Below are 13,145 nucleotides of genomic sequence, written 5' to 3' on the forward strand. Positions count from 1 at the left end.
ACAGGGAATTCAAAACCAAAACAGAACATGACACAATTTTTTATTATTTTAGCTGCTGACCAGAACATATTCATGGTATAGTTATGTGGGTTTAAAGTGCACACTCTGAGCTTTAATTTGAGGGTATTCTCATCAACATTGGAGGAAATGTTAAATAATTACAGCTCTTTAATATGTACCTCTCCTCTTTTTCAAGGGACCATAAGTAATTGGACAATTGACTCAAAAGCTGTTTCATGGACAGGCGTGGGCTATTCTTTCATTATTTCTATCAATTAAGCAGGTAAAATGCCTGGAGTTGCTTCTAAGTGTGCCATTTGCATTTGGAAGCTGTTGCTCTGAACCCACATCATGCAGTCGAAGGAGCTCTCCATGCAAGTGAAACAGACAATTGTTAGGCTCCAAAAACAAAACAAATCCACCAGAGAGATAGCAGGAACATTCAGAGTGGCCAAATCAACAGTTTGGTACATTCGGAGAAAAAAATTAATTCACTGGTGAGCTCAGCAACATAAAAAGGCCTGGACGTCCACTGAGGACAACAGCGCTGGATGATCAGATAATCCTCTCCATGGTGAAGAAAAACCCTTTCACAACATCCAGCCAAGTGAAGAATACTCTCCAGGAGGTAGACGTGTCACTGTCAAAGTCTACAATCAAGAGAAGACTTTACAAGAGCAAATACAGAGGGTTCGCCACACAAGGCCAGATTAGACTTTACCACAAAAAAAAATCATCTAAAAAAGCCAGACCACTTCTGCAAAAGCATTCGTTGGATGGCTGAAATTAAGATAAACCTGTACCAGAATGATGGGAAGAAAAAAGTGTGGAGAAGGCTTGGAACAGCTCATGATCCAAAGCATACAACATCATCTGTGAAACACGGTGGAGCATTGTGATGGCATGAGCATGCATGGCTTCCAGTGGCACTGGGTTACTGGTGTTTAGTGATGATGTGACAGAGAACAGAAGCAGCCGGATGAATTCTGAAGTGTATAGGGACTTCTGCCCAGATTCAGTCAAATGCAGCAAAATTGATTGGATGGCGCTTCATAGTACAAATGGACAATGAACCAAAACCTACAGCAAAAGCAACCCAGGAGTTTTTGAAGGTAAAAAAGTGAATTGTTCTCCAATGGCCAAGTCAATCTCCTGATCTCAACCCGATTGAGGATGCATTTCACTTGCTGAAGACAAAACTAAAGGCAGAAAGACCCACAAACAACAACTGAAGTTAGCTGCAGTAAAGGCCTGGCAAAGCATCTTTGGTGATGTCCATGAGTTCCAGACTTAAGGCAGTCATTGCCCGCAAAGGATTTTCAACAAAACATAAAAAATGTAGACTTTATTTATGATTATATTTATTTGTCAACTTACATTTGAACTTCTGAAAATGGGAGGACTGTGTATAAAAATGGTTGTAATTCCTAAGTAATTCCATTTTATGTTGTATTTCTGTTCAACCCCTTGAAATAAAGTCTGCACTTCAATTTCATCTTGATTGTTTTATTTTTAATTCTGTTCTGGTGGCATACAGAGCCGAAATTATGAAAATTGTGTCAGTGTCCAAATATAACTGCATGTTTAGCTGAACAAGTACTAAACTAAATGATTTAATAAAACATTCACAACCCTCAAGTATATACAAAAAGCATTTTATGAAATCATAGCCTGTTAACTAGTTTATTCTCACCTGGTGTGGAATATCATATGTATTGCGGTCACTGTTGATTTTCTGCATTTCCTGAGCCAAAAAGTAAAATGTAATGAATTCAGATTGTTTTTAGTTGCAGAAGGATTCATTCAGGATTGGACATGTCAGTGTTTTCTTTTCTTCTGGAAATTGAATGACAAAATAAGCAGCAGTAATCTCTTCTGTTTATAGCTGAAATGTCTGAATTCTTTTTGCTATGCAAAGTCAAATATCGTCTTCTGTTAAATAATGTAGTTTTGCCTCTTTTTTAAGTGATATGTGGTGATAATTTTGCTATACAATTTTGACAAAGATAAAAAAGCGGATTTGAAAAAAATGGGAGCCACTGATTTGTGTAGATGAATATTTTTGATGTCTGACATAAATAAATAGAACTATACTACATGACAACATATCAATGATGTCTGTGAGCTTAATGATGAACAGTAATTTGAAGCTTACCTCAACAGGAGCATAGACTGTATTACCTTCTACTACCCCCTCCTGGGCACCTGTGAGGTTTAAAATGTACAGCGATATATTAATATTAAGACTTATCACATAATAAAGAATATGTTCATATATGCATCTAAAAAAATAGCATGTGGTTTAGTAAGATATTTTTTATATTGACTGTTAATTCCAAACTGAGTTTCTTTAGTTTTATGTTATGTGGAACTTCTGCATCTGAGGCTTTCCTCATGTACTCAGTTGAAAACAGAAGGTGTAGTTTAAACCATTTCATATAAATGAAGATTCATTCGGGATTTTGCATATCAGTGTTTTCTTGAGAATGTTTAATTACAAAATAAGCAGCAGTAATCTCTTCTGTTTATACCTAAAACTTTAGTAGTTATGAATTTGTTGCATTTGTTTTGCTTTTACTACTTATTCTCAATATTATTGAATGATTGTTTGCTATTCCTTCTTTTTTTGGCACCAGCAAAGAACAAATATGTTTCTGTCCTCATCATAGTTACAAAACATTGTGACGTTTAAACTTGAACAGGATGGGTTGAGTTGTGGTGAATACGGAATCTAAAAATTAAGTTCTAAACGGCAAAAATTAGAATGTACTGTTTAAGATAAATATTGTTCTTAAAGATCTTTACTTGTTAGTTACTAACTGGTTAGTACTAAGGATGTATAAATGATCTGATCAGAGCATATTCTGTAGATACAATCATTTTTAAAAGTGGAAGAACACAGTTTTCTACAATATTACAATTGACTAAAACAGAAGAAATAGCACCATCATTCTTTTTAATTACTTTACAAAAGTAATGCATTTATCAAATTGGTGAACAGAGATCAGTTTTTCATAGAGAATTTATGTGAGGCAACTTGGACATACCTTTTTTACACTTGCAGTATATAAAGACTATAATACATATTATCAAAATGCACACTGCCACCGAACCAACTACTGACCACAGGAGAAATGAATCAGTCTTCATAGTCTCAGTCTCTGGAAAAAGAGACACATATCAATAAGAAATACAGCTGACAGATCAGGTTTTCAGAGTTCACACTACAGTTCAGCAGTTAGACTTAGTAAACAAAATAATATACAGTAATTGATTTGTGAGCTAATGTGCATTGTTTGTGTGTGTATTTGGCCAGATACCATTATTAACACAAAGCTGTGTAATATTTAATCTGTCTTCTTTCCAGCTGACAGGGTTGCTATGGTTACAGAAGATGGATTCCTCACTGCAGAACAGGATGAGAGTGTGGATCTCATGTGATGTCACTTCCTCTGGAGAGCAGCTGTTGTTCTGATAGCTAGAGGTAATTATGAGCTCATGAGCTCTGCATGTGAAGTTCACAGTACAGGAGTCACTGCTGGAACGGTTTGAGTTCACAGTCAGGACAGGAGCCTCCACAGCATCTGAAAGAATATATATATTCCACAAAGATACATCAGATTAGTTGATCAACTGTGTTTAAAATAGCAAACAATACATCCTCAAACTTTTGTAAGATATTGTAACAACAACCTGCATTTTTAATCCTATTCAGAATTTTTGTTTGTATTCATCACAGCAGTGCTTTTGCCTTTAATCCGATAGAGGCTAGACTAATACTTTATTTTACCACATATACATTTTTGACATCATCTGTGTGTAAAGCATGATTGGAAAATGTGATTAATTTCTCCACTTGTACTATATAATACTGCACAGAGTAAATACATCAACATAATTAAGTCTTATGAGCTGAACACACAAAGCAAAATCACACTCACCTATAACAGATACTCTGTATGTGACATCTTTGTTTATTAATCCAATTATTCTTGCTGTGTAGAGTCCACTGTCTGTCTTCTGCATGTTCTTCAGTGTCAGAGAGAAGGTTGTATCATTGAAATCCACTCTGTCCTTGTAGGAATCGTGAGGTGTTACTCTTTTAGTTTCACTTGTATATCTAACTATACTCTCTACTTGTTACATACATATTATATAATATTACATATTTTAATGAACATGTGTTTTACCTGTTTTGAAGGTTAGAAGACAAAGAAGAATTCTGAGTCTGTGATTTATTGCCATTGTCATGAATTAAAAACTTAAAAAGAAACAGAACTCAAAATCACTGCTGCTGCATTGACTTCCTAATAGATACTGAAGATCACTCAGAAAAGAAACCAAATTCCTGAAACCAAATACAGCAGCAAATTCTGTTACTGGCGTCAAGATGCATGTAAGCTAAAAAAAGAGGAAACTGAGGAAACTGCAAAGTTGTTTAAAAATAGTGAAATGTCTCATGAAAGAGTTTTAGCTCAGCTTGGTCTGTGATAGAAACATGAGCAGTATGGAGTCAGTTGAGACTCCAGCAAAAACACTTCCTACTCCTACTCTGCAGTATGTGTAAATTTACTATTACACTAATAAAGCAAAAGTTGAAAGAAAAATGAAAACGGTCATTATTTACTCACCCTCAAGTTGTTCCAAACCTGTATAACCTGTATTTTTTTTTCCTTCTTTATGCTGAACACACAAGAAGATATTTTCAAGAAAACTGCTGGTCCTCTTTGACTTCCATAATATGGAAAATACAAATACAATGGAAGTCAGTGGAGACTAGCAACCATTGAATTATCCTTTAGACGTTTTTTTTTTTTTTTTTTTAATATTAGTTCATGTTAAATAATGTAGTTAACTAATTATAACTAATGGAATCCCAAAAAACATATCTTAAATGCAGATAAAACATGTAGGGCCATATATTCTTACATACAGTGGGGCAAATAAGTATTTGATACACTGCCAATTTTTCAAGTTTTCCCACTTACAAAGAATGGAGAGATCTGTAATTTTCATCGTAGGTACACCTCAACTGTGAGAGACAGAATCAAAAAATCCAGAAAATCACATTGTATGATTTTTAAATAATTAATTTCCAATTTTAAAAATCATACAATGTGATTTTCTGGATTTTTTTTTTGATTCGGTCTCTCACAGTTGAGGTGTACCTACGATGAAAATTACAGATCTCTCCATTCTTTGTAAGTGGGAAAACTTGAAAAATCGGCAGTGTATCAAATACTTATTTGCCCCACTGTATACTGTAATAGTTCCGTCTGGTAGACTACCCTAAGTCATGTTTTGGCTTTGTGTGAAAAACAGACCAAAATATCACCCACTCTTTCCATTTGAGTCAAAAAGGAGTCAGAATGCTAAATGTTTATAGTGCTGAACTCATATTTAACCAGGAACATTCCCTTAATTTTGCAAAAAAGGTTTCCCATGGCTATGAGAGAGAGGCATGACGCTTCACCTTTATTTACTCATTCTCCAATGATTATATAAATTCAATTAATATTATGAGCCGTTTCAGTGCAAACAAAAAAGTACAATAAAGTCAGAACACAGTTAATTAAACAAACAAACAGTTTAATGGTAATAAGGAAATTTCAACAAAACAATTATCACTCATATTATCACTCATTACTAATGAAAGACTTAAATTTGCATGCTTGGCATAATATGCTAAAAATATGTTAAAAAGGATGTTAAGATATCTATTGACAAACGCACATTTTTACATTGATTTAAACTTTGCAATTTATGCACAGGTCGTCTGTTTAATAGTACGCTGTTGAATAAATTGTATGGTTTCAGAGGCAAATGATCTATGTATTACATGAATTTGTCCACAACCTGTATATCATTCTGTTGGGCACCTAAGAGATTTAATAGAATAGATTTAGAAAGTGACTTATGAAGACTAGCACCAACTATCAAAACAGTGAGGATGTTTTTGACCATATAGACACAACAGTATGCCTTTCTGTAAAGATTCTTTGAAATGTTATGTATTTTGAAAAATGTATAAATGTCTTACAATGATAGTGTGCATATTGCTTGAACATTTATATGTAAAAAAATGTCAGTTGAATTATTATATTTTAATTGTAAGTTATAATTATATAACAATTATAAACCATTTAGCTGTATTTTTAATTACTTTCAGTGCAACATGCTTGAAATATAAAATATTGCACAGTAAAACAAATTGGAAGCCACAATAAACACAACCATTATTAACTTACTATACTAAATGGTATAAAAAATAATGGAAGACAAAGAATGTTGTGACATACTTTACGTAAAATTAATATAATATTCAAGTGGCTTGGGGAATGGATAAATGGGTGTCATCATGAAAAGTTGTGCTTGAACCATTTTGCTCGAAAAATGACGAAAACAACATATATATATATATATGGTTGCCACCTTCAGCGATGCAAAATAAGGGACACCCACTCATGACACCAAATAAAAAACAAAACAAAACAAAAACACCAAAGACACAAATAATTAGTGAGGAACTCATAGCTCAACAGTAAATCGTGAGAAAACATGCTGAAGTAGGCTATGTAAGGTTGCAACAGAATATTTTTATTACAATTATATTATTGTTATTTTAAATTTGATTATTTATAATTATTAATTATTATTAGTCTTTTTTGACAGTTTTGCTGCTGCTACCAGGATGTGATGCATTTTTATTATTTTTTTATTAATTTGCTTAAATTAGGACTACATTATTATGTAATTATTTGTCCCATTTTTGTCTAAATAATTTAGCATTTTTTAAACTTGCGTATAGATTTGATATGGAACATATCATTTTAGCTGCGTCACGCCGGATCTGTTTCCTACGTTGTTGTGATTTGATCTGAACGAAAACAGAGTATCCGTGTGACGCAGCTGACACAGAACAGCATATGCTGTTTACGTCCAGCGGATACTCTCCAAAATGGTGCTACGGGGTGACACGGAGGAGATGAATTGTTGACTAAAGTCGTTTTTTTTTTTCTTTTGGGCACAAAAATTATTCTTGTAGCTTCGTAAAATTACGGTTGAACCCCTGATGTTACATGGATTATTTTACAGATCTCCTTGCTACGTTTCTGGACTTGGGAACATTTCAGTTGTATTGCTGTCTATGCAGGGTCAGACAGCTCTCAGATTCCATCAAAAATATCTTAATTTGTGTTCCGAAGTTGAATGAAGGTCTTACGGGTTTGAAACGACATGAGGGTGAGTAATTAATGACAGAATTTTCATTTTTGGGTGAACTAACCCTTTAAAGGGGTCATACGATGCAATTTCAAATTGTCCTTTCTCTTTGGAGTGTTACAAGCTGTTCGTGCATAGATAAGATCCCTGAAGTTGCAAAGACTAAAGTCTCAAACCCAAAGAGATATTCTTTACAAAAGTTAAGACCTGTCCACGCCCTCCTAAAACACCTCGTTTAAACATGCCCCCACATGTCTACGTCACTGTGTGGGAAGATTTGCATAACACCGGTCAAATGCTCACACAAAGAAAGAAGGCATAACTTTTATTCTAGCTGTGGTATTGTTGTTGCCACAGCCACCATGTCGTGGAGACGCTGTGTGTTTCGTTGTGAAAGCGAAATTTAATTTGTTTAGTCTTCCAAAAGGGGACGATATCTGCTTCGTCATGCCTAGAGCTGATCTGTGCTGGTCGCTGAGGGAATACATCAACTTCTCGCTGCGGATCGCCGGATTGGCTTTCACCGTGGACGAAGCGGAGTCCAGCTCGGGGTCATCACATGTGGTTGCCGCAAGCCCGCCGGCCACTCCTTCGACGAATCCACCAGCCGCGCCGTTCTCAATTCCGCCAGCCGTTCCTCACTCAAGCCTGCCGTGTGACGCTGTATGTTTCGTTGTGAAAGTGAAACTACTTTGTTTGGTCTTCCAAAAGAGGACACGATTAGAAATCAGTGGTTAAGTTGTATTTACAACACTGTTCCAGAACAGTTCAAACCAAATCATAACTTCACTTTACTTAAAGCAGACAAAGACCACTTATAAATAATAATAAATAATAATAATATTTTTTCTCAAACAGCCAAAAGATCAGATATCGGATCAGATGAACGTGTACACATTTGCTTTGAACAATTTTTAATGTAATATCAGTTTGATTATTTTGATGGTACCCTTTAGACAACTGTTGATAAGTAACTCTGCAACTACACTCTTAAAAATAAAGGTGCTTCAAAAGGTTCTTCAAGCGATGCCATAGAAGAACCATTTTTGGTTCCACAAAGAACCATTCAGTCAAAGGTTCTTTAAATAACCATCTCTTTCTTACCTTTTTGTAATCTGAAGAACCTTCTTTCGTCACAAAGAACCTTTTGTCAAACAGAAAGGTTCTTCAGATGTTAAAGGTTCTTTATGGAACCATTTAGACAAAAAGGTTCTCCTATGGCATCGTGAAGCACCTTTATTTTTAACCCTTTAAGATCTGGATACTAAGAAGAGAAAGAAGAAATTTTATTTTTTAAAGAATGCATCATGCCTTTTTTTTATGAGATTCATATATTTTCTATATAGAAACTTTTAACCACACAACCACTTTTGACCTTTACATATATTCATTTATCTTATATATTTACTGGCACAATAATTCCACTAGGTAGAGCTGATATCTTAGACAAATGGCATATTTCATTCCAGACTATTTATTTATTTATTTGAAAGCCTGCAAAATGCCAATAACCATATGCCACTTCAGAGTTGTGAATATGCCATGTTAAAAAATATCATATCAATCCATGACTGTTTTAATAATCAAAACGGAAACAGTTGCTAAATCTTTATATTGGTGATAACTGATCATATTTACAATACAAATATGTGTAAATATGAATGGTCTACTACTCCTTTTGGAATGGACATCATGTAATCTCTAATTCATATTTAAAGAAGTAAATATTTTGAATATTGTATATTGCCATATATACAATGGCAATATACATTGTATGCAGTTTCCATACCCTAGCCCAGTCAGGTGTGCCGTGGAAAATTATCCAAATTTCATATCTCTATTATAACTCGTTATTATTATTTTAAATCAATGCTACTGGTCAGATCTAAGCCTATACTGGTCTTCCTTGTGTCTGTTTGAGGGTTTTACACATATTTATCCAATGAAAAGCATTTAAAAGAGCTTGCCATTCTCAAACTGTGAAACCTCATAACTTCACCCCGCCTCCATTCAGATTGACGCGCCACGCACAGCCTGGAGACTGATCTCCGCTTGTTCGCAGTGTAAGGGTAAATCAATAACTGTGATGTTTGAAAAAGTACAGCGTTTTGTTTAGCATCCTGTGCATGTTTCATGATATTTTGATCAAGTGTATTAAACGACAAGAAAAACTATAGCACCCATATAGCTACAATAAAAGTTATAACCTGTAAGTTGATGAAAGCGTTTAATGCGATGCACTTGCTGCCTCAGATACAGCCGTTCTAATAACAGACAAAACAGATCTCAGTCATTCGCTGGTCAAAAACCAACTCCATTTAATGTTAAGTGTCTGATAAAGCCACAATACCAACTCTGACGACGTTTAAACGTTATCCCTTTCTATATTTTTTCCTATATTTCAGTGTTGTGCCGTTGGATTTTTTATTTATCAAAACTGTGAAACCCACCCCTTTTGCATATTAAAACATATTACAAAAACTAAATGTAAAAATGTAATCTGTCTGTTCTGTTTGCGCTTGCCTTCATTTGAAAACAGGAACTGAAAACTTTCGACACACAACCCCCTCTGAGATCTCAGAGCAAAGGAAAATACTTAACCACTGTAAAGTTCCCATTTAGCAGTAAGTGTGTGTGTGTGTGTGTGTGTGTGTGTGTGTGTGTGTGTTTGGTTATGTTAGCACATGCATGTGTGTTATTGCTCACTGGACAGTTGAAGCACTTAATTCACTGAAGTAACACTTACTTGGTCTTTTTAAAGCAATCAGTTTGGTTTTAACAGTAAAAATACTTCATAAAAACTTTTCTTAAGTAGAGAATAATTTAATACAGCTTTATACTACGGGGCCCTTGAATGCTTGAATCTGATTGGCTGACGAACGTTCTGAGGCGTGCAATTATTTTCAGGGAAACGCAGTTCCAGGCAGATCTCTTGACCACATTACAGTTCCATACCACTTCGCATAGTTAACTGTAATAATGGAAATTAGCATACAGTACTGTACCTATACAGCACACAGGAATTACTGCAATCACACGTGCTCGCACACATACACTACGGTCACGCAGTTTGCACAAAAAGGTGTTGTCAGCGCTGCCCTGACTATTTTATCAGTTAGCCTACAAGTGAGGCAAAGGCTACACATGACATTTCTTTTCACATGACACGCTGTGTTTCGTTGTGAAAGCGAAACTACTTTGTTTGGTCTTCCAAAAATGGACACGACTAGAAATCAGTGGTTAAATTGTATTTACAACACTGTTCCAGAACACTCCAACCCAAATATTCAGATGTGTGCAGCACATTTTATGGAGGACTCTTTCCTGATCCTGGGAGAGTAGACTACAATACCGGCTGTTCTGACTCACAGATTGTAAGTACGTTTTTTATATTTAATGCGAGTTTTTTGGGCAGTGTAGAGTAGGGCTTGTTGTTTGTCATTTCTCCGATCACAAATGCAGACATGGTTTTATGTTTACGTGGTGCGGCGCGATGCAACGCAACGTGTAAAAAGACAGTATAAGTCATTATAATCCATAATTATGTCCCCACTGGATGCAACGAATGCCTCGTTTATAATGGGTTTTCATGTTTTTGAATCATCGCTCCGGCCGGACAGGGCATCATCACAATATGGTGAGGGGCGTAACATTTCCGTCTCACACTTGAGGTATTCGGCCAATCAGAACGCACTGGATAGCTGGCCAATCAGAGCACACCTTGCTTTTCAGACCGATGAGCTTTGTAAAAATCAATGCGTTTCAGAAAGGCGGGGCATAGAGGAGAAACAATAATGTACAGTATGTGGAAAATAATGTGGGTTTTTTTACCTTAAACCGCATAAACACATTTCATTACACCAAATACACAAAATAATGTCCTTTTTAGCAACATCATATGACCCCTTTAAAATGAAACAACTCTAAATTGCTGCTGTTGCATTGACTTCCTAGTAGAAATAGAAGTTTAGTGCCACACTGACAAAAAGAAACCAAGTTCCTTCTGAAACTCAAAGGTGAAGTAGTATATTCACACATACTGCTGAATAGAAGTATGAGATGTTTTTACAAGAGTCTCAACTGACTGAGCCCTGGACAGTTTTTTTTTAATACTCGTGGGGTTTCTTCCACAGACAGAGCTGAGCTAAAACTGCTAAAACTTACATCTCACCATTTTCAAGCATTTCCTCTTTTGTCTTTTATGCATTTTTATGTCAGTATCAGAATTTGCTGCTGAGTGCAAAAAGTGTCAAAAAGTGAATTCATAAGTGGTTTATTCCTGTGCTATAGCTGTGCAAAGCCAAAAACTATTAAAAACCTTTTTAGTAATGGATAGAGTACATGCAAACACAAACTTTCAGCATATAACAGTGAGATGTAGAGTTGTTTGCTGAATGAGAACAAATGGTGAGATTAATGTTTCAGCTTAGCTCTGTGGTGGAAGCATGAACACTAAAAAAAGAACCAAACTTTCCGGTGCTCAGTCAGTTAAGACTGCACTTCCTACTCAGCAGTATGTGAGTTTACTACTTCATTAATGAAGCAAAGGCTGATCAGAATGAAGGATGAGAAATGGGAATATCCTCATTACATTTGATTTAGGTGAAAACAAAAACTATTCTGGAAAGTACACACATGATATTATGGCAATATACTGTATGTAAGTTTCTGAACACTTAAAGGGATAGTTCACTGAAAAATGAAAACTGTCATCATTTACTCACCTCAAGTTGTTCCAAACCTGTATGAGTTTTTTCTTCTGCTGAACACAAAAGATATTTTCAAAAATGTGGGTAATCAAACAACTGCTGGTCCCCACTAACTTCCATGGTATAGAAAATAAAAATACTATGGAAGTCAGTGGCGACCAGCAACTGGTTGATTATTATTTAGAAGCATTCAACAATATTAGTTAAATAATGTAGTTAACTAATTATAATAAATGCAATCATATTGTAAAGTGTTACCCAAAATCTTATGTTAAATGCAGGTGAAAACAGGGCCATTTATTCTTACATATATTTAAAGATCTGTAATATCTCTATCTTGCTTAATTTTAGAAATAAATGTTTCTCATGGCTATAAGAGAAAGAAGCATGACACCTCACCTTTATTTACTCATACTGCAATGATTATATAAATCCAATTAATATTATACACAGTTTCAGAGCAAAAATGTACAAAGAAGTCAGAACACCATTAATTAAACAAACAGTTTAATGGCAATAAGACAACTTCAACAAAACAATTATCACCAATATTATCACTCATTATTAATTAGGGCCCAAGCCAGAAAGGTGCAGGGCCCTATTGATCCCCTAAGGATTATTATTAGGGCCCAAGCCAGAAAGGCGCAGGGCCCTATTGATCCCCTAAGGATTTTTTTTTTAATAATTTTTTTTTCAACCTTCCGGGGCTTTTTGGGGGCCTTAACATATTCAAAAACTCTTGAAAATGTGCACACGCGTTGGAACCTGCGGCCATTAGGACGCCGCAGAGGCTGGGACCTGGGCGTGGTAGAGGGGCTCTACGGCGCCCCCTGGAACACAGACGGAAAACTTGATGTATAGCTCACACATACTTGCACGTATTCATATGAAACTCAGTACACATATAGAACTCATTGAGCCGAACAACTTTTGCACTGCATGTCATAGGCTCCGCCCAACAGGAAGTTGGCTATTCAGGGCTGTGTAAAAAGTACATGCTCTGGAATTTGATATACTTGTCTGAAGATTTCCAACCGATTGCCACCAAACTCGGTGAACAGGATCTCAAGACATGGGGGACGCTAAATTGCGAAGAGATTTTTGATATCTCGAACGGTTTGCTCGTGGCGAGGCGATGAAGTTATGGCGAGAAATGAGAAACAGGAAGTGTCTTATAACATACACATACATTGTCTGATTTTGATCAAACTTCCG

At 35.6% G+C, this 13,145-nt stretch overlaps 1 protein-coding gene across 1 annotated transcript in view; it reads right to left on the reverse strand.

Moving 5' to 3' along the window:
• Positions 1-13,145, reverse strand: part of LOC107600261 (uncharacterized) — a 15,667-nt gene that overhangs the window by 1,334 nt on the left and 1,188 nt on the right. The window contains exons 2-6 of the mRNA XM_016292105.1: positions 3,942-4,133; positions 3,321-3,584; positions 3,048-3,161; positions 2,156-2,205; positions 1,694-1,744 (exon numbers count right to left, since the gene is read on the reverse strand). Of these exons, the coding sequence (XP_016147591.1) occupies positions 1,694-1,744; positions 2,156-2,205; positions 3,048-3,161; positions 3,321-3,584; positions 3,942-4,133 (671 nt within the window). The remainder of the gene's footprint in view (positions 1-1,693; positions 1,745-2,155; positions 2,206-3,047; positions 3,162-3,320; positions 3,585-3,941; positions 4,134-13,145) is intronic.

The sequence above is a fragment of the Sinocyclocheilus grahami genome, unplaced genomic scaffold, assembly GCF_001515645.1.
Source record: "Sinocyclocheilus grahami isolate Dianchi unplaced genomic scaffold, SAMN03320097.WGS_v1.1 scaffold280.1, whole genome shotgun sequence".
In the NCBI taxonomy this organism is placed as follows: domain Eukaryota; kingdom Metazoa; phylum Chordata; class Actinopteri; order Cypriniformes; family Cyprinidae; genus Sinocyclocheilus; species Sinocyclocheilus grahami.